Source organism: Salmo salar, chromosome ssa10 (assembly GCF_905237065.1).
Source record: "Salmo salar chromosome ssa10, Ssal_v3.1, whole genome shotgun sequence".
Lineage (NCBI taxonomy): Eukaryota > Metazoa > Chordata > Actinopteri > Salmoniformes > Salmonidae > Salmo > Salmo salar.
In genome coordinates this window covers 11,798,304-11,820,182 of record NC_059451.1, presented here as the reverse complement: position 1 = coordinate 11,820,182, position 21,879 = coordinate 11,798,304, and the positions used below count along the sequence as shown (strand labels likewise).

At 42.4% G+C, this 21,879-nt stretch overlaps 1 protein-coding gene across 5 annotated transcripts in view; it reads left to right on the top strand.

Annotated features, from left to right (window-relative positions):
* Positions 1 to 21,879, top strand: part of LOC101448002 (lysine-specific demethylase 4B) — a 92,340-nt gene that overhangs the window by 19,481 nt on the left and 50,980 nt on the right. For all 5 annotated transcript variants that reach the window (XM_014215844.2, XM_045687322.1, XM_014215843.2 and 2 more), the window contains exons 2-5: positions 1,381 to 1,727; positions 2,060 to 2,235; positions 5,297 to 5,411; positions 7,761 to 7,954. In XM_014215844.2, coding sequence (XP_014071319.2) covers positions 1,395 to 1,727; positions 2,060 to 2,235; positions 5,297 to 5,411; positions 7,761 to 7,954 — 818 coding nt within the window. In that variant the 5' untranslated portion in view covers positions 1,381 to 1,394. The remainder of the gene's footprint in view (positions 1 to 1,380; positions 1,728 to 2,059; positions 2,236 to 5,296; positions 5,412 to 7,760; positions 7,955 to 21,879) is intronic.

The window sequence follows — 21,879 nt, the reverse complement described above, 5'->3', positions numbered from 1 at the left end:
ATTGAAATAAATTAAATAGGCCCCAATCATATGGATTTTACATGACTGGGGATTTCACCCAAGCCCAGCCAATCAGAATTTGTTTTTCCCCACAAAAGGGCTTTATTACAGGCAGAAATACTCTGTTTCATCAGCTGTCCGGGTGCCTGGTCTCAGACGATCCCACAGGTGAAGAAGCCGGATGTGGAGATCATGGGCTGGCGTGGTTATACGTGGTCTGTGGTTGTAAGGCCGGTTGGACGTACTGCCAAATTCTCTAAAACGACATTGGAGGCGGCAACAGCTCTGGTGGACAATTCTCTGGCAATGGCTTTGTTGGACATTCCTGCAGTCAGCATGCCAATTGCAAGCTCCCTCATCACTTGAGACACCTGTGGCATTGTGTTGTGTAACAAAACTGTACATTTTAGAGTGGCCTTTTATTGTCCCCAGCACAAGGTGCACCTGTGTAATGATCATGCTGTTTAATCAACTTCTTGATATGCCACACCTGTCAGGTGGATGGATTATCTTGGCAAAGGAGAAATGCTCACCAACAGGGATGTAAACAAATTTGTACACATTTGAGAGAAATAAGCTTTTTGTGTGCATGAAACATTTCTTGGGTCTTTTATTTCAGCTCATGAAAATGGGACCAACGTTTTACATGTTGTGTTCATGTTTTGGTTCAGTGTAGATGAGCTATCCAAGCAAGGATTGACAGTTGATGAGACCAAAATAATCATTTTATAAACATATTTTGGTTGTACATTGTTTGCGTCTAACTTTCTCACTCATCATTATTTACGATTCACTAAGGATTATGCGTAATCATTGTAGCATCCACATTAATTAATGTAGACGTGTTTAAAATCATATTCTAACCTCATAGTCATTGTAGTCGTTAATTCGGCTAAACCTCTCTGTTGCTCAGGGGCCAAATGTATTTTTTTTTTAAAATATATTTTTAATTTAACCTTTTATTTAATTAGGCAATTCAGTTAAGAACAGATTCTTATTTACAATGACCCCGGTCCAAAACCTCCCCTAACCCGGATGACGCTGGAACAATTTTGCGCTGGCCTATGGGACTCCCGATCAAGGCCGGTTGTGATACAGCCTGGGTTTGTAGTGACGCCTCAAGCACTGAGATGCAGTGCCTTAGACCGCTGCGCTACTCGGGAGGCCCTATGTATCAAGCGTCTCAGAGTAGGAGTGCGGATTTAGGATCAATTTAGCCTTTTAGATCAAAATGAATAAGTTTACTTTGACAGGTGGCACCTGATCCTATATCAGCACTCCTACTCTGAGACACATGATACATATGGTCACAGGTCTGACTGTGTCTTATTGCTTTGTTGTTGTAGATTATAGTTTGTCCTTTTCTCTTTGTATTTTCAGTTCGACCTTCCTCCATGTCATTAGCAGTGCCCCCAGATCCAACTGCCACCATGTCGCTGGAAGCGCCATCACCAGACCTAGCCTCAGCACCAGACCTGGCCCCAGATCCAGCTCCAGACTTAGCCTCAGAACTAGCCCCAGACCTAGCTCCTGAACTAACCCCAGATTCAGCTCAAGCCCCAGAGCTAGCCTCAGATCCAGCCCCTACCCCAGCTCCTCCAGTCCCAGTCATGAACCCGGGTTGTAAGATCATGACCTTCCGGCCAACCATGGAGGAATTCAAGGACTTTGCCAAATACGTTGCCTACATGGAGACTCAAGGAGCACACCGTGCAGGCCTGGCAAAGGTACACACATACACACACTTTTCATATAAATGGCATTTCTGACCTATTAGAACTGACCTACTCTGAAAAAGTAGTCCTATTGTGTATATTTTGCAGTATGACAAGACAACAGTTCACATAGAAAATCTCCTGGGTGCTCTAGATTCTGACAGTTTTGTTTGAATTCAGCCATGCAATGTTACTGTAGCTCCACCTACTTTTGCCACATGTTTCTCTCCCTCTCACTCTCTCTACCCCCCTCCCTTCTCTTGCTCTGTCCCCTCTTTTACTCTGTCACTTTCACTCTCATCCTCTCCCTCACTTTCTCTCCGTCCCTCCTTCTTTTCGTGCAGGTGATTCCTCCTAAGGGCTGGAAGCCGCGGCAGTCGTACGACACCATCGAGGAGATGGTGATCCCTGCTCCCATCATGCAGGTGGTGACGGGCCAGTCGGGCCTCTTCACCCAGTACAACATCCAGAAGAAGTCCATGACCGTCGGGGAGTACCGTCAACTGGCCAACAGCAGAACGTAGGTCCTCACCTAGCTACCAGCCATTCTACACTCAATGAGACACAGTCAAAATAGTGCGGAAGAGATAAGGGCTGGGTGTATACTGTCTTTTACTATGTACTGATGTTGAGGCACTGATCTGTTTTGGTTTTTACTTTACCTTCTATAACAGTATTTCAATGTTAGGTTTGCTAATAATATTATTAATAAACTCTATTTGTATATATACAATAGAAACAGCATATGTTTAGAATCAAGGCAGTTAAAATAGCAATAGTGTTAAATGTAATATGCAACTCCGGCGTGTGTAATGCCAGTTTTTGTAGTTTACTTTCAAGTTGTCTCTCTCCCTCTTCTTGCGTGCTGCTTCCCACATCAAGCCCTGCCTCTCAAGGAAAGCATTTCCCGTTCACTCTGCATTCTGCATGGTCAGAAGCAACAACATGTTGTTGACAATGTTGCTGCTTTCAAAGCGTTCTGTAATAACACAATTAGTTTGTGCATCTTACTGTTTGCAAAGAGCTAGTTTGTCTTTTCTTAGCAAGTTGTGGCAAAAAAAAAATGTTTTTGCTGGTAATGCTAATTGTTAGTTAGCTGAACAGCTAGCTAGCTAAATGTAATCAGTCAGAGCAAACCTAGCTAGATAATACAGCCTGATATCAGTGCTGGTGTAGGTCTAGATCAACGTGTTGTTTGTGCAACAGTGTCTTCTAAATCAGAGAGCAATAGGCGATTGGCATGAATATGGAATAGGAATAGGCATGAATATGTTAGCTAGCTAGCTATCAATGCTGGCTATCTACACGAAGAAGTGGAATATAACATTGTATAGGGTCCCCTGGGAAACACTGACCAACACTTTGGTTCCTACCCGGTTACAATAATTCCTATTTATTTGTTGTCATGTCAAACAACAATGTATTCAATGTGTTGCCCACTATATTTCAACTATTGAATTACAATAATCATTATACTTCCATGATTCCAACAGTACACCAATAAACAAGGCCTAGATTGTTTGCCCATATCATGCAGCCCTACATGCCACAGTGTGGAAATAATAACAAAAGTGCAGAAATTGATAAATGCTTATAATAAATGTTGGTTGAAGTTGGATTGAACAATATTAAACAATCAGAACGGAGAAAGCCCACTTTGAAATCAAGTATAATTTATGTGTTGTCACCCTAACGTCATAAACAAAATTTAGACAATGGGCAAATTTCAGGTCTGCTGAGCGCAAACTTGAATGTTGTGAAAATTCTGTGCAACGCTGTGAACATTGAGGCTGTACCTGCTTTAAGTTACAGTTTTAACAGTGGCCAAGTAGGCTACTGTGGATATTTGATCATAACGTAGGCCTACCATCAAAAACAATGGACAAAAATGCATCCCATAACATTTTTAACATGGAAATAGCTGTTTTTTCCATTCAGTCTACAGTAGCAGCCAATGTGTGGTGTTCAATGTAGGCCTACATTCCATGAGACTTGCAGGGCTTGACATTAACCTGTTTATCCACTTCAGACAAGGTGACTGAAAATGTTGTCTTTTTTTATGCAAGAAACCACTTTGCAAAATAAATGTAATTATTATTCCCATACCATAATTAGAGAATCAGAGAAATTATGCTACGCTCTACCTATTGTTCAATACCGTCTCAAAATACAACACTGGCCCTTTAAGACAGAAAAAAAGCTGTTTACCTGACTGGCTAGAAATGCATACATTTTGTGCTCTTGTAGGAAGCAACCACTCCCCTATTTGTTGACTATAAATGAACTATAACTGGGCTAATAACTCACTAACTAGCAAATAATATGAACAAATGTGCACACGTGGTACATGCAGCTCTCGCTTTGATCTCAAAACAAGCGCATCTACTCATTACACACTCATGACTGCTCATACTGTAGCCCAAACAGTCCAGACGGGCCTGAGTCTTGCCTGTCAATGCAATAGAATCCTACTCCAATGTGCGCTGTCCACAAGAAAATCTCTTGCACAGCTAGTTTTGCATACTAATGGCGTAGTTTGTTTCGGTACATTACATTGAAAGTGGCGAGTATTGCGTTGATTCGATCACAGTAGAGTGAAACCTTATTAGTGTTAACTGAAGGGGAAAACTCAATAGAAAGTTGAGTGAAGTTCAGTCTCGTGCTTCTCTGCGCGGGCTGATATTTCTTCTACGCGGCAGGGCCGAATGGAGCTGTGCGCCCACACGCAGGTTTGAGGGAATATTTGGTTATGAACTACAATTAAAACATATTCTTAGAACTTTTTTACTCTTCAAAAACAGTAAAATACCGTCCAAAATGTGAAAAATATTCTGATATGATATTTTGGCCATATCGCCCCAGCCCGAGAAAAGAGACAGTATACAGGTATGTCTTTTTTCCCCTAGGTTGCGTTAGCTAGCGCTAGTCATCTGTACCTGCGCCAAAACATTTATTTTTTATTTTTCATCTTATAGCTTGTTCACCATCTTGTTTTTTAAATAGTGAGCCAACATGTTTTCAGCGCTTTTATTTCCATGACTGAACAAAACACATTTTGTCATGCTCTCTGTCTCTCTGCTGCAGACGTATAGTGAGCAATATGTTTGGAACATCAAATAAAATAAAAAATTGTAGTATATCCAATCACAATATATAGAATCGTGAGAATCACAATACCTATCGTATCGACACCTAAGTATTGTGATTCTGTCATATTGTGAGGTCCCTGGCAATTCCCAGCCCTAATTGTAAACCTTTGATTCATTCTTTAGATACTGTTATTATTGTAGTCATTAGATATTATTGGGTTGCTTTGCAAGAAAAATCAGTCTTCACTCTACAGGTTTTACTGTCTTTACCTTCAGTGTCTATATCCAATGTCTTTACTGGTCATAGGATGAAAGGCACTCGTAAATCTCCCGACTGTTACTGGGTCATGTTCATTAGGGCACACCATAGAAAAAAAGTGCTTCAATGTTTTTTTATTTTTTATTGGAAGAAATTGAGATGGTATCTCTCTTTCAAAGCGTCTTCTTCTGTTTTGTGCCTACTAAACACGACCCTGTCCTCCTCTCTCTCAGGTACTGTACTCCCCGACACAAGGACTTTGACGACCTGGAGAGGAAATACTGGAAGAACCTCACCTTTGTTTCGCCCATCTACGGCGCCGACGTCAGCGGCTCCATCTACGACCCAGTAAGTCAGCCCGGTGACAGCATTTCTAATCACATACGTGGGTTGTGTCGCAAAATGTTCTTCAGCAGAACATATAAATGAGCATTTGTGGGACAAGTTTAGATGGTACCTCCCTGGTTTTGAAAAGTATAAAATTCTATCGTTATTATATAAAAGTTACTTAATAAACTTCTTTGGGATACGTTGAAGCACGTTCCACTAGGTACCCTTTGGGACAGAGTTACTCAATTGTGTTGAATTCCTTACTTCCTTACTACCAGAAATGAGCATTGTGTGTCAATGGCCTAGGAGATCCATTCCATCCATTCTGATTATTCCACTGAATGGAAGTATTTGAACTGAGTGTATTTCAGAGATAAAGATGAACCGCTGGTATCTGTTCTCATTAGATCTGTGTATTTTTATTTGTTTCGTTTTTTCCCCAGACATTTATTTCGTTTTTTCAATTGACAAAGGATGCCTTTTAATTTCAGGTATTTTTGGGTGCATCCCTTTAGTTGTTTGTCTTTAATCCCATCTGGTGGTTAACATGTGTTATTACATGACCTTGAGAACTGCAATACAGTACAATGAACAAGATATTTCACCGGATTTATAAATGTGAAGTATCCGGTTGGCGTTTCCACCCACAATCAAATATGGTGATGAGAGAAAGCCCAGTGGCCAACAGTGGGAGAAGACGAAGCGAGATCGATTTTGGCCGCCGTTCTGCTAATTTTCATACAGTTTTTTTATGTTTCCAAAACTAGATTCTGTAACAGAGTGAACTGCGTTTTGTAGACTTTACCCTTTGCTAAAGTTTAAAAAATGGCGTTGTTTTGGAGTGCAAGGGTAAATAGAGTTATTGCACAAGGCGTTCCCTAACGGAAATATGCAAATAAATGCTAGAACGCACCAATAGGATCTCACTAGCTCATGCTTGGCTCTGCTCACCTCCTTGCTTATTCTGCCCTCTATGATTCATTTTCTCCCAATGGAAACAACAGGCTTTGGTCTATCTTGGGTTAGTTATACAAATCTTTTGAATGCAATGGCAATCTACTTTATTCACTGGGTAAATACTAACTGAAGTACAACTGTATTCAGGGCAACTCCATGTCGTAGGCCTTGGATTGTTCAATACATATTTATATAATTGTTTTCTTACCTTAAAAAAAACCCCATTTAGACTGTAATCCACTTAGGGCTGGCCCCAATTAGTCGACTGGTCGATTATTTGGTCGTTAGGCTGTTGGTCGACCGAGATTTGTTTTAGTAAAGCGGTAACAAATATATGGAGTACAAAAGTTTGGACACACCTACTCATTCCTGGGTTTTTTGTTATTTTTACTATTTTCTACATTGTAGAATATTAGTGAAGACATCAAAACTATGAAATAACACATATAGAATCATGTAGTAACCAAAGAAAAGTGTTAAACAAATCAAATTATATTTTATATTTGAGATTCTTCAAGGTAGCAACCCTTCCCCTTTGACAGCTTTGCACGCTCTTGGCATTCTCTGTGACGCGAATTTGCAACATTGTATAAAATATGGAAATAATTTTAGAATTTTGATAAACCACATGACAATGATTTAGAGATATGAAGACGTTATTATAAATTAAATGGTTTTACGAAAATGAGCATATGAAGGACATAACTGGCACACAGATCGGTAGAAATGCTAAGATAAATTTGGCATTCCAAATGAGAAAGTTTGCTGACTCCCTGTGTAGCCTATTACCGGCAACTTCAGGAGAGTAATAGCAGAATCTGGAAAAGCCAGCAGGAACTGGAGGAGAATAGTTGGGCCAGGTTAAGTTTTTTTCTTCTTCTGGTTATCTAAATCTCTGGCGCCCTCTTGAGGCATCAAAAACAAGCTTAATGCACATAGTTGATTTTATTAAAACACATAGGGTGTGTCTATAAATGGGAAAAATGCACAAAAATGTTGGTCACTCGATTGGTCGAAAGAGCAGACGACTTTCAGTCAACCAAGATTTTTTGTTGTTGTCGGGGACAGCCCTAAATCCACTGTTATATTTCATTGGTAAATGTAGCCAACATGCTTGAATCGGGTCACAGTGTTCAATGGATAGTTCACCCAAATTATAAAATGAAATATTTGAACATGAAGCGAGAGGCTAATATCGGAACCATTGACTTGAACAAAATGTGTGCCACAAATGCTAAAAAGTGAGCACTTGGAACAGTGTCCAGGTAAACAAAACAAAAGCACGGGTTGCTTTCATAACTTGTCCATAGACTGCTCACAGGCCGGGTAAGGAAACTGTCATTATTTGTTTTTGTATTTGATTTGGGTGAACTATCCCTTTTAACCTTCCTTTTTTGTGTCTGTTTCCAGGAGATCGGTGAGTGGAACATCGGCCACCTGAACACACTGCTGGACATGGTGGAGCAGGAGTGCGGCATCGTGATCGAGGGGGTGAACACGCCCTACCTGTACTTTGGCATGTGGAAGACCACTTTCGCCTGGCACACAGAAGACATGGATCTCTACAGTATCAACTACCTCCACTTTGGACAGCCCAAGTCCTGGTCAGTGACTGTATTAGCGGTTTATTTCTCCATTCTTTGCATCTCTCTCTCTCTCTCTCTCTCTCTCTCTCTGTCTCTGTGTGTGTGTGTTACTTGTAGGTCTATAAAATGTGTGTGTTTTTCTGTGAATATGAGTATCTCTGTGTCCTACAAGCAATTCGATTGTCCAGGCCCAACCATCCCGTCACTCTTCGCTCGGTTGCAGGTAGCAGTAGTGACCTTTCGGTTACTGGCCCAACGCCGCTCTAACCGCTAGGCTACCTGCCACCCGTGCGACAGCTCTTTGCTTCAGTTGCATCCACATCAAAAAATGACAAGCCAAAATTGTTCCTTGATTTCAGGATCTGGGCAGGCTTTGGCAGTTGCTTCTCAAGCATCTATCATTCTAATACGTGTGTAAAACTTAATGTGAGTCCCTGTTTGTGAGTTAAGGAGACTGGTCATACATGCATTTGTGTACTTAAACAGATGGCCACTGGAGGACACTCTAGACTTAGAAAAGTTTCTAAGGAGCCAGGTGGCTTCTGTAGTATAAAGCGTCTTCAATATGAGCAATATATTGACTTAAATTTGGTAGTGTGTGTGTGTGTGTGTGTGTCATTGTATGAGTCTGTGAACACTTATGGGAGATTCTGGAGCGGTGCCTGAGACAGCGTTTTCCACCACCATCAACAAAACACAGAATGATGGAATTTCTAGTGGAAGAATGGTGTCGCATCCCTCCAATAGAATTGTAGGCCAAAGTGCATTGAAGCTGTTCTGGCTCATTGTGGCCCAACGCCCCATTAAGACACTTTATGTCGGCGTTTCCTTTATTTTGGCAGTTAACTGTAAGTCTATAAAATCTAGGTGTGTATGTGTGTGTATTTTTATGTGAAGATGTCTGTGTCCAACAAGCAGTGAAATTGTCCAGGCCCAACCATCCCACCACTCGTCGCTAGGTAGCAGTAGCGCTCTTCAAACACCTCTCTTGCTCTCTCTTTCAATCCCTCCCTCCCTCTCTCTTCCCATCATTTTCTAATTCCTCCTCTTGTAATACGACCGCCCGTCGAGACTCACTATTCCCGAAGGCCTCACTTGGCATCCAATTCTATTTCCCAGCGTTTATGGCTCTCCCAACACAAGTCACATAAAGAGCCTCTATTTGCCGACACATCTCCATCACTTTCGCGGCCATTTCACGTCAAGCGAATGGGGGAAACCAACACGACTGCGTAGGCCCTATAGTATCACGCACTCAAGGGGTTCATTCCAAATGGCAACCTAATCCCTATATAGTGCACTAGTTTTGACCAGAGCCCTATGGGGAGAATAGGGTGCCATTTGGGACGGGCCCAAAGACTTACAGCCACTCCCGGCTAAACGAGTTGCACGGCGTCAAGATAATGACGGTAGACGATAAGGGTATCGACAGAACGCTATTGGAGGGCGATGCTTCGTCAAAGTAACGGTAACGGAGGCGACCTCACTGGGCGACCTTGGTAGGGGCAATCCGGTGTAGGCGTCCAGTGCAGTCCCCATCATCTGTAAGCTGTGTCTGCAAGGTGAGAGCATGTCTTTCTCTCTCCTTCAATCGCTCTCCAGGGCCTAGCTGGGGGACTAATACCCGCTCCGCCATCAGAGAAGGATCGATCTCCTCCTCGTCCATTTCTCCTCTGTTATTTTAACCTTTCATCCCTTCATTTTAGTCCACCTTTCTTGCTAGGGATGTATTGACTGAAGCCTAGCTGGGTTCTGTTTTTGACCATAGAATGGCAGTTTTTTTCCACTTTATTTATTGGAGGATACAAGTCTGCAAATATGACTTGAATATGACTGTAGCGATACACGATAAAACATTTACCCTCAAGAAGTTAGCATTTTCCCCATCTCCCATTAACAAGAAAACACCCCAGCAGGAACAGGCTTGATTTCTGAAAGACAGAAATTGTCTTGTGGTGATATCCTATACTTACAGTATAACGCTGGCGCTGTCATTTGAATGGGTACCTCAGACTAGGAGAAATTGCCATTATAATGTGTGGGTGACAAGGAGGTTTTCATGGTGGCAGTAGAAAAAGGGGCTCTGAACTAGAGCTGCAGGTCCCGACAGATCATTGCGGCATGGTCAGCACTGTTCATGCTGCGGTTGGGAGCGGACTGACAACTTTGGGAAGGAAAAATATTTTTGTTGTCCAGCTGATTATTTGGAAACGGTCATATTTCTGCTTTGTATGCGTTAGCCTACATATTGTGTTAAAAGCATATCTTTCTCGCACGCACACTCAGAATTCGCTGCTTTAAGTTAAGTAGCCTACCTCTCCTCTCCTAGTTGGGCGTGAGAGATCAAGTGTTCCTAGGACCTATATGTGGGTCTCAATGAATTGGAGTAGGCTACCTAATGCATGGGCGGAGAATCACGTGGCAGTTATCTTTCCAAGGAAATTTTAATCAAATCAAATTTAATTTGTCACATTCGCCGAATACAAAAGGTAGATCGTACCGTGAAATGCTTACTTACAAGCCCTTAACCAACAATGCAGTACAATTAATAGTTAAGAAAATATTTACAAAAAAAACGAAAGTAAAAAATGTAATAAAAGTAACACAATATAATAACAATAACAACGCTAGTGTATATACAGGGGGTACCGAGTCATTGTGTGGGGGTACAGGTTAGTTGAGGTGATTTGTATATGTTGGTAGGGGTAAAGTGACTGCATAGATAATAAATAGCATTAGCAGCAGTGTAAAAACAATGTAAATAGTCCGTGTGGCCGTTTTGATTAATTGTTCAGCAGTCTTATGGCTTGGGGGTAGAAGCTGTTAAGGAGCCTTTTGGGCCCAGACTTGGCACTCACCGCTTGCCATGTGGTAGCAGAGAGAACAATCTATGACTTGGGAGACTGGAGTCTTTGACACTTTTGACACCGCCAAGTATATAGGTCCTGGATGGCAGGAAGCTTGGCTCTAGTGATTTACTGGGCCAAAAGCAATACCCTCATAGCGCCTTATGGTCGGATGCCGAGCAGTTACCATACCAGGCGGTGATGCAACCGGTCAAGATGCTCTCGATGGTGCAGTTGTAGAACTTTTTGAGGATCTGGGGACCCATGACAAATCATTTCAGTCTCCTGAGGGGGAAAAGGTGTTGTCGTGCCATATTCACGACTGTCTTGGTGTGTTTGGACCATGATAGTTTGTTGTTAATGTGGACACCAAGGAACTTGAAACTCTCAACCTGCTCCACTACAGCCCGTCGATGTGAATGGGGGCGTGTTCTGCCCTCCTTTTCCTGTAGTCCACAATCAGCTCCTTTGTCTTGATCACATTGAGGGAGAGGTTGTCTTCCTGGCACCACACTGGCAGGTCTCTGACCTCCTCCCTATAGGCTCTGTCGGTGATCAGGCCTACCACTGTTGTGTCGTCAGCAAACTCAATGATGGTGTTGGAGTCGTGCTTGGCCACGCAGTCGTGGGCGAACAGGGAGTACAGGAGGGGACTGAGCACGCACGCCTGAGGGGCCCCAATGTTAAAGATCAGCGTGGCAGATGTGTTGTTGCCTACCATTACCACATGGGGGAGCCCCATCAGTCTAGGATCCAGTTGCAGACTGAGGTGTTTAGTCCCAGGGTCCTTAGCTTAGTGATGAGCTTTGAGGGCACTATGGTGTTGAACGCTGAGCTGTAGTCAATGAATAGCATTCTCACATAGGTGTTCCTTTTGTCCAGGTGGGAAAGGGGAGTGATGAGTGCAATAGGGATTGCATCATCTGTGTATTATGGTGTTGATATGAGCCATGACCAGCCTTTCAAAGCACTTCATGGCTACAGACGTGAGTGCTATGGGTCGGTAGTCATTTAGGCAGGTTGCCTTAGTGTTCTTAGGCACAGGGAATATGTTGAAACATGTTGGTATTACAGACTTCGTTAGGGACAGGTTGAAAATGTCAGTGAAGACGCTTGCCAGTTGGTCAGCGCATGCTCGGAGTACACGTCCTGGTAATCCGTCTGGCACTGCGGCCTTGTGAATGTTGACCTATTTAAAGTTCGTACTCACATTTGCTACGGACAGCGTGATCACACAGTCGTCCGGAACAGCTGATGCTCTCATGCATGTTTCAGTGTTACTTGCCTCGAAGCGAGCATAGACGTAATTTAGCTCGTCTGGTAGCTCGTGTCACTGGGCAGCTCGTGGCTGTGCTTCCCTTTGTAGTCTGTAATAGTTTGCAAGCCCTGCCACATCTGACGAGCATCAGAGCCGGTGTAGTACGATTAAATCTTAGTCCTGTATTGACGCTTTGCCCGTTTTGATGGTTCGTCGGAGGGCATAGATTCATTTCTTATAAGCTTCCGGGTTAGAGTCCCGCTCCTTGAAAGCGGCAGCTCTACTCTTTATCTCAGTGTGGATGTTGCCTGTAATCCATGGCTTCTGGTTGGGGTGTGTACGTATGGTCACTGTGGGGACGACGTCCTCGATGCACTTATTGATGAAGCCAGTGACTGATGTGGTGTAATCCTCATAGCCTTCGGAGGAATCCCGGAACATATTCCAGTCAATGCTACCAAAACAGTCCCGTAGCTTAGCATCTGCTTCATCTGACCACTTTTTTGACAGAGTCACTGGTGCTTCCTGCTTTAGTTTTTGCTTGTAAGCAGGAATCAGGAGTTAAGAATTATGGTCAGATTTGCCAAATGGAGGGTGAGGGAAACCTTTGTACGTGTCTCTGTGTGTGGCGTAAAGGTGGTCTAGAGTTTTAATTATTATTATTATTATTATTATTATTTTATTTTATTTTTTTCTCTGGTTGCACATTTAACATGCTGGTAGAAGTGAGGTAAAACAGATTTAAGTTTCCCTGCATTAAAATCCCCGGCACTAGGTGCACCACCTCTGGATGAGCGTATTCCTGTTTGCTTATGGCCATGTACAGCTCATTGAGTGCGGTCTTAGTGCCATCATCGGTTTGTGGTGGTAAATAGACAGATACGAAGAATATAGATAAACTCTCTTGGTAAATAGTGTGGTCTACAACTTTTCATGAGATACTCTACCTCAAGCAAGCAAAACCTCGAGACTTCCTTAGATTTTGGGCACCAACTGTTGTTTACAAATATACATAGACCGCCACCCCTTGTCTTACCAGAGGCCGCTGTTCTATCCTGCCGAAAAAGCCTAAAACCCGCCAGCTGTATGTTATTCATGTCGTTGTTTAGCCACGACTTGGGGAAACATAAGATTACAGTCTTTAATGTCCCGTTGGTAGGATATACGTGATTGTAGTTAGTCTATTTTATTATCCATTGATTGTACGTTGGCTAATAGGACCGATGGTAAAGGGAGATTACCCACTCTCCGTCAGATCCTTACAAGGCACCCAGACCTACTTCCCCGGTATCTTCGTCTCTTTCTCCTGCGAATGACGGGGATGAGGGCTTTGTCGGGTGTCTGAAGTAAATCCTTCCCGTCTGACTCGTTAAAGAAAAAGTATTGTTCCAGTATGGGGTGAGTAATTGCTGTCCTGATATCTAGAAGCTCTTTTCAGTTGTAAGTGGCAGAAACATTATGTACAAAATAAGTTGCAAATAACATGAAAAAAACACACACTAGCACAATTGGTTAGGGTATCGTAAAACGGCAGCCATATCCTTCTGCGCCATTATTCATTATACCATGGTGAGCGAGCATTTTCATTTTCAATGAATATTGATTACCCATTTATTTGTCTCTGCCTGCAAATCATCTTCCTAAAGGTAGGCTATATCCTATATGTGACTTGTTTCAGGAAACTATGCGTATTTCACGTGTCACTTCTTCACAGGAGAGCCATTTGATTGTAAACGTTTTATTTATTTATCAAAATGCGTTTTTTGGGCTGAAATGCCTTCTGGAACATGTGAACTTTCATGTGCCTTAATAACAAACTTGTATGCTCTCTGTAAATACGAATAAAATTGTTAAATTATGAGCTTAGTTGGTTTAGCCCCGGATAAAGGCAGTAAATTCCCACTAGCCATGATTGGCTGAGATAATGAGTGGGTTGGACATGCCGAGAGAGGAGTTTTGATTTGTCTGCTATGTAGCACGCTTCTGTCTATAATAGGAGCTGGTCAGTATGTGTAGGTAATCCTTTCTAACGTAGCTTTTTTGAAAGATATCATGTTGTAGAACTGCATAAGTGTTGCTCTCCACTTTCTGGAGGACCGAGGTTTGAAATCACTGGAATTTGAGTATGATAGCTAAGGAGATGGACAAAATTCTGGCGTTTGATTGCAAATATGAAGACGGAGAAGGCTGTTGTATAAAACATCTGTCTCTAGATTATATCTTCAAACTAAGGGCAACCATGGCATCCGTGACAGAGGGAAAAGTCCATCCATGTTTACAGGTAAGAGAGTCTAGCTAGCTACGTTTTCATATATTTCACGTTTCTAATTTTGCGCAGAAAGTTTTTATTTCAAGTTAGTGTACTGTTAGCTAGCTAGCTAGCTAATGTTAGCTGGCTAGATAGCTAACGTTAAGTGTATGATATGAGTAGTAATAGTATTCATATCTCAGAGCCATTTGCATTGCTAGTTATTAGCCTAATGTTAGCTAGCTAACATTGAACCTGGTCGGTTAGCTACCTGCAGATTCGTGCAGGGTAGTAACGATATGAGTTGGGATTATTGTTTAGCTCGCTAGCTACATGTCTAAACAAAAGACTCCACTATGCAAGTAACTATTTCAAAGGAATGTTCATGATGTCACTGCGACAACTGTCGATCGATGTAGCTGGTAAATTCGCTCTGGCTATCTACTCCGATTTTAGAGCAGGTCTCCGGCTGGCAAGTGAGCTGCGTCACATACGCCTAAAATAACATTGCGGGACTGTGGTTGGGTTCGGGTAGCGTGTGGGAGTCGGACGGAAGTCAGACCTCTACTCTGAACAGAATATTTGCTGAGCCTCATATTTGCTGAACGCTCATTACTGCACAGGCAGACTTTTCTGCTTCTTCTCTTCCTCCTTCACTCTTGCTCCTTCTCTCTTGCTCTCTTTCCCTCCTTTGCGCTCTCGCACTCAATTTCTTGCCCTCTCTTTCTGTTTTTGATTCTCTCTCTCGCTTTCTCGCTCCCTCTCTATCTTTTTGATTCATTTCTCACCTTCCTATTCCTCACTCCCTTGGAGGTCCCAGGCTCTTTGTCTGTGCAACTCAGAGGGAAGGACTCAGTTTTTCTTTATTTTGTAACTCTCAGTAAGTCTCTCTCCCCTCCCTAGTTTTTAAAGCCGTCCCCTCAGTTGGGTGGGGGGGGGGGGTCTACAGTACCTGCCCAGGCTTGGAGCGTACCACTCAATACCAGCATGACACTGTGTGTGTGTGTGTGTAGGGCTGTGGCGGTCATGACATTTTGTCAGCCGGTTATTGTCATGCAAATGTTTAGCATCTCCAGGCCTCCACGCATTCAAGCCACTGATGCACGCCTTTTGAAACATGTACATTTAAAAAAGTCGAATGAATCCATTTAATTTACACCATCACAATAAATCCATAATTTATTTTAGGCCGGTTTAAAGAAACCTTATATTATGATAAATGTATTTCAGAAGAACAGAATATGAGTTGGCCTACTGTATGTTATATGGCTATGCGCCATGCCATAGGCTGTAAGCTTGTTCATTTAGCAGACAAGATATGCTTATAAGTCAAATGTCATTATTTTATTTTATATGATTTAATAGTAAGAAGAATATAATGAACTTTGCAGAATAAAATAGAAAGGATATTTGTCCCATTCAGAGCGAGTGCGCATATGAAGTAGACACATCCTATGTGTTTTGATCAAATCACCTATATGAGCTTGTCTGATGCTTTAAGAGCTATTTTTGATGAAATAATTAAAACACACAAATGACTAGAGGGAGTCCAACCGCAATTGATTTGTGCCAGTCTCAGACTGCGCTATGGAGAAAAATAAATAAAAATGGCAGCGAGTGACAGTGTGACTAGCACCCGTTGTCTCTCTCTCGCACGGCGGTGAGATATTTTGTAGGTAATACGTCAGCCTATTAATTATGATTTATATATATTTTTTCCCCTATTACTAGGCTATTCAAAATCAAATACAAATTCACTGTAATTGTAGGCTAACTCTAAGCCGTCCTGCACAATCAATGCACCAACAGCATCACCTACGTCTATATTTTCTCTACCAGACTCATGGATAGAAAGTTTGGAGAGTAACATAAGGTAACCAGTTTTGATGATAAGTGTTTGATGTGAATTTTAGATTGCATTTGCATTGACGTCAGAGTGGTTAGTGGGGCAAAAGAGCCCTGAGTACCAGGCCATTAGTGACCTGATGGTCGTTTAGCGAGTTGGGTACTACCAACACATGTCCAGAGTGCATAAGAGGAGATTACCGTGACTCAACGGTCACCTGGAATTTGACTGTGGTTATGACTCATGGCTCATGTTTGTGTGTCTGTGAGTGTACCTGAGCCCTCTCCTGCACCTCCACTCTATCCCACCACTCTCCTCTTTTCCTTTTTTGTCTCAGTGTGGTTCCTATTCGTCTCAATGCTTCTCTCATTGCTTTAGCCCTCTCCCTTAGGGCTGGTCTTGGGTTGTGCAACGAGGTGTTTGTGTGTGTCTCAGCGAGCGTATGGTGGCTACACAGGCCTGGAGTGTACCAATCAATACCGTGTGTGTGTGTGTGTGTGTGTGTGTGAATATTTTTAATGCGTGTTTCTCCATGTCCCTGCTTCCCCATCCCTGCAGTGGGATGTCATTAGAAGCAGCAGCTCAGTCAGTCTGTGTCCCAGCCCTGCTCCATTAAGAGACATGTTCATAGTAATATAGCATTTCGAGAGCACATTCGCCATGCTCAATGTGCATAAGGTAGAAAGTTCAAAACAAAAAAACGGCATCAATAAGTAGAAACAACGGTCACAATGCATACACACATTACCTCCTAATTACGACTAATGTTCCATTAGCCATCACTCTACTGCTCTATCTATAAAACCCTTTACAGTCTGTCTTTATCTGCTAGAGAACTGCTTTCATTTTTAGAATAAAGCCTTTACAAAGCCCGTATGCCCGGGCACAAAAACAGAGGTGGTGTCCAAAATGGCACCCTATTCGGTACAATACTTTTGATCAGAGCCCTGGTCAAAAGTCGTGCACTACATAGGAAATAAGGTGTGATTTAGGACATAACCAGAGCCTCTCCATAGTATAATAGAGAGGGGTTGTCATGCTTCAGTAGCACCTCTTGATCCACTCTCTAGTCTCCCCTCCTAGCAACCCTCTCAACCATCTGAAGATATCTTTTCCTCCTCCCCTCTTCTTCTCCTCCTCCTTCTCCCTCCCCATCATCTTCCTCTTCTTACATATGCCCCTGTGAGGAAAAGCAATATTTCCTTGTCACTCTTTAAAAGTAAATTTACTCACATGGATGCACCCTTCAACTCTGTTTAACTCTGAATGTGTGCTGTACGCGTGCAAACACACACACACACACACAGTATATGTTTTACTATCCTTGTGGGGACCTTTTTAATAGATTTCCAGTCAAAGTCCTATTTACCCTAACCCTTAAGTTAACCCTAATCCTCAACCTAAAAAAAACCTAGCCTTTGTCCTGGGAAATGTCCCCACGAGAGAGAATTTTCCTTGTTTTACTATTTCTGGTACCCACAAGGATAGTAATACACACACACACACATTCACACTCTATCCTTCTCTTTTTGAAATTGAATAATTTTCACTTTTCGGGTAATTACAGTATGTTAAACTGTGTGCAAGGAGCTGTTTGCCTAACCCCCCTGTGCAGCCACTGTGAAATTAACTCCATTCCCCTCCAACTCTGCTCCCATCAAAGTCATATTTCCCCCCCGAAGATCTGCTGTCAGATGCTTTAACGATTGGCTGGTTGTTTGCGAAGCATCGAGCAGAGAGTAAGGAAAACTGCTAAACAAATAAATGTTAGGGTTGGGTAGATCAGACTTTAAAACGGAGCAAGAGTCCATTATTAATTCATTGTTCACTTCTTTTTGTAGTTTTATTGGGTAGTAGACGATGTTTCTGTGTCTTCAGGTAGGAAAGAGATAAGAGTTCACTTAAGAGACGTCAGTGCTACAGTCTTGTTACAATGTAAGTGTTTCATGAAGGAAGATTGGATTGGGAATAGTTCTAATCGCCTAATCAATGATATTTTGGTCATCCAGATTCATGCTGATCATTTCAGTAGCCTGGTCCCAGACCTGTTTGTATTGTCTTGCCAACTCCTATGGTCGTTGTCATGGCATTTGGTAACATAGAATAGCACAAACCGATCTGGGCCCAGGCTATCATTTCAGTTGTGTAGTTTAACATGGATATGGCGACATTATTTGACGTTAACTCAGCACAAGTGGCGTCCCAGTCAGCACAAGACGTTGAAAAGCAAATAACCAAAAATATGTCTTTTCAACGTCCTTTTGTCCATAGGGATAGGAGGGATGGCCTTATATCATACAGTGCATTCTGAAAGTATTCAAACCCCTTGACTTTTTACACATTTTGTTACGTTACAGCCTTGTTCTAAAATGGATTAAATAAATGTTTTTCATCATCAATCTACACACAATACCCCATAATGACAAAGCGAAAAAACAGGTTTTTTGAATATTTTTCAAAGATATTAAAACTTAAAAACATACATTATTTACATAAGTATTCAGACCCTCTGCTATGAGACTTGAAATGTATCTCAGTTGCATCCTGTTTCCATTGGTCATCCTTGAGATGTTTCTACAACTTGGAGTCCACCTGTGGTAAATTCAATTGATTGGACATGATTTGGAAAGGCACACACCTGTCTATATAAGGTCCCACAGTTGGCAGTGCATGTCAGAGCAAAAACCATGCCATGAGGTCGAAGCAATTGCCCGTAGAGCTCAGAGATAGGATTGTGTCGAGGCACAGATCTGGGGAAGGGTAGCAGCGTTGAAGGTCCCCAAGAACACAGTGGCCTCTTCATTCTTAAATGGAAGAAGTTTGGAACCACTTCTTCCTAAAGCTGCCCCCCTGGCCAAACTGAGCAATTGGGGGAGAAGAGCCTTGGTCGGGGAGGTGACCAAGAACCCGATCTCTGTGGAGATGGGAGAACCTTCCAGAAGGACAACCATCTCTGCAGCAACACCAGTCAGGCCTATATGGTAGAGTGGCCAGACGGAAGCCTCTCCTCAGTAAAAGGCACATGACAGACCACTTGGAGTTTGCCAAAAGGCACCTAAAGGACTCAGACCATGAGAAACAAGATTCTCTGGTCTGATAAAACCAAGATTGAACTCTTTGGCCTGAATGCCAAGCGTCATGTCTGGAGTAAACCTGGCAACATTCCTACGGTGAAGGATGGTGGTGGCAGCATCATGCTGTGGGGATATTGTTCAGTGGCAAGACTGGGAGACTAGTCAGGATCGAGGGAAAGTTCAACGGTGCAAAGTACTGAGAGATCCTTGATTAAAACCTGCTCCAGAGCGCTCCGGACCTCAGACTGGCGCGAAGGTTGACCTTCCAACAGGACAACAACTCTAAGCACACAGCCAAGACAACACAGGAGTGGTTCGGGGAACAAGCGTCAACTTCCTTGAGTGGCCCAGCCAGAGGCTGGACTGAACCCAATCGAACATCTCTGGAGAGACCTGAAAATAGCTGTGCAGCAACGCTCCCCATCCAACCTGACAGAGCTTGAGAGGATCTGCAGAGCTTGTGGCGTAATACCCAAGACTCTAGGCTGTAATCGCTGCCAAAGGTGATTCAACAAAGTAGAGTAGAGGGTTTAAATACTTATGTAAATTTGCCAACATTAAAAAAAAAAAAAAAAGGGTTTTCTTTGTCGTTGTGGCGTATTGTGTGTAGAATTTCTTTTTTAATCAATTTTAGAATAAGGCTAGGCACAGCAAAATGTGGAAAAAGTGAAAGGGTCTGAATACTTTCTGAATGCACTGTATCTCTGCTCCAAATGTCTCTACTCCAATCTTAACCCGTCTGCTCTGTTATTCCCTTATGGATATGTATACCCGAATCAAGACTCAAACAACCATATGTCTTCTGGCTGTTACCAATACACCCCTTTTTTATAATGACCTTTGGATATTGATTGTGTTTCCTTGATGAAAGAGTTTTTTCCAGATGAAAAATGAAGCCAAGATAGAGTTTGGATGTATTGGAATTAAAGTTTCAGTAGTTTCAACACACACACACACACACACACACACACACACACACACACACACACACACACACACACAGGAACACCAAGTAGCTCTCTCTGCCTTTTGCGACAGGGCTGGCTGAGAAAAGAGACATCAAATTAGTATCGACCGTCTGTGGCACTTCATGCACAAAATCAAATTTGCTGCTACTAATGTCCTCTTGAGTTGTTAGCAGGCGGGGCAGAAACAGGCCTCCTGGTTGGATATCTGGCATGCATTCTGAATCCTTTTTAGAAGACTTAGACAGGTGACTTTCCCAAAGTCATAAAGATCGTCTTCAACTCTAGATCATCTTAGTAGGGAATGGACGAACGATCATCTCTTTATGCTAAAATCTTTGTTTTTTTTGTGTGTGAAACCCAGACGAGTAGAGGATAGAGAGAGAATATGACTGCTCATGTCTGTTGAACTGCAATGTCTCTTTGTGCTTTATTGACAAAGATCTTGATTCTTCATAGAAATGCAAGGTGGTGGATTGTGCCTCAGTGTATTTACGCCCATGTGTTGCAGATCAATTGGTTTAGCTGTGTAGATCAGCAAGACCTAGGTTGTAATCCTTAGATATTAAAACCCAGATTAATTTAATAGCCGTGAGCAACTATAGTGAACACTGATGTATTGTGATTGATTTCGAGTTTATTCTACAGGATATTGATTTTATATTTTGAACATGCTTTGGTGACTTTGGTTCCCTTGGTAACCCAGTTGAATGCATTCATGGTTTAGGTTAAAATTACAAATGTCACTTACAAAATTCTATTTGCCCTTACCCATATCCTCCCAACTCTTAGCCACTCACAAGATTCCCTCAATAGGATAAGGTTCAATCTTATTCATTGTGATCTTAAAAAAAAGTCTTCCAAACCTGATCTAAAAGGCTAAACTGATCCCGTGTCAGCACTCGTACTCAGACAGGCTTCATGCATATGGACTATGGTCAACATGACAAAATAGCATTTTGACACTAGACTAATAAAGCTGGTAGTTGACCCCTGTTACTAGTTTGTCGTCTACAGACCTGTCTCCCTGTCCTTGTGTGTTTTAGTATAAACATCAAAATATTACTTGTTTCTCCTTTTTAATATGACACTTTAACATGTTAGACTCTGTAGCGAGGAGAGGAGGCATGGGTTTTAAGACAGCCCGTTGAGTGGATGTGTTTATGCCATGTAGTGTTACATCTCAATTAGATCGTCATCTTCAGTTTGTTTGTGCTTCCGCATCTCCTGTGGCGTGTGAAGGACAGAGTAGTGGATGTAGGGTTTTATCATGTTTAATGAATTTCCTTTCATGTTTGGTGTGCGTGTGTGTGTGCACTCATGTAGTGGCAGAATGTGTCTATGATTTTGAACTAAATGTGTGTGTGTGTGTGTGCACATGTAGTGGCAGAATGTGTCTGTGATTTTTAACTGTGTGTGTGTGTGTGTGTGTGTGTGTGTGTGTGTGTGTGTGTGTGTGTGTGTGTGTGTGTGTGTGTTCATTACATTACATATGGACATTGTAGGCCTACATGTTCCCACTAGGGATTTTAAATAATTTCACTATTCGAATAGTATGATGAAATTTTGTCAGATATCCAGATAGTCGAAATTCATGTGGATTTTAACCTGAGCACTGCTGAGCGAGAGGCTGGCGCTCTATTGCTGCAGCTGCTGAGGGGCTGGTGAGATGGGAGCGAGCAGACGAGGTGAAGAGAGAGCTGCAG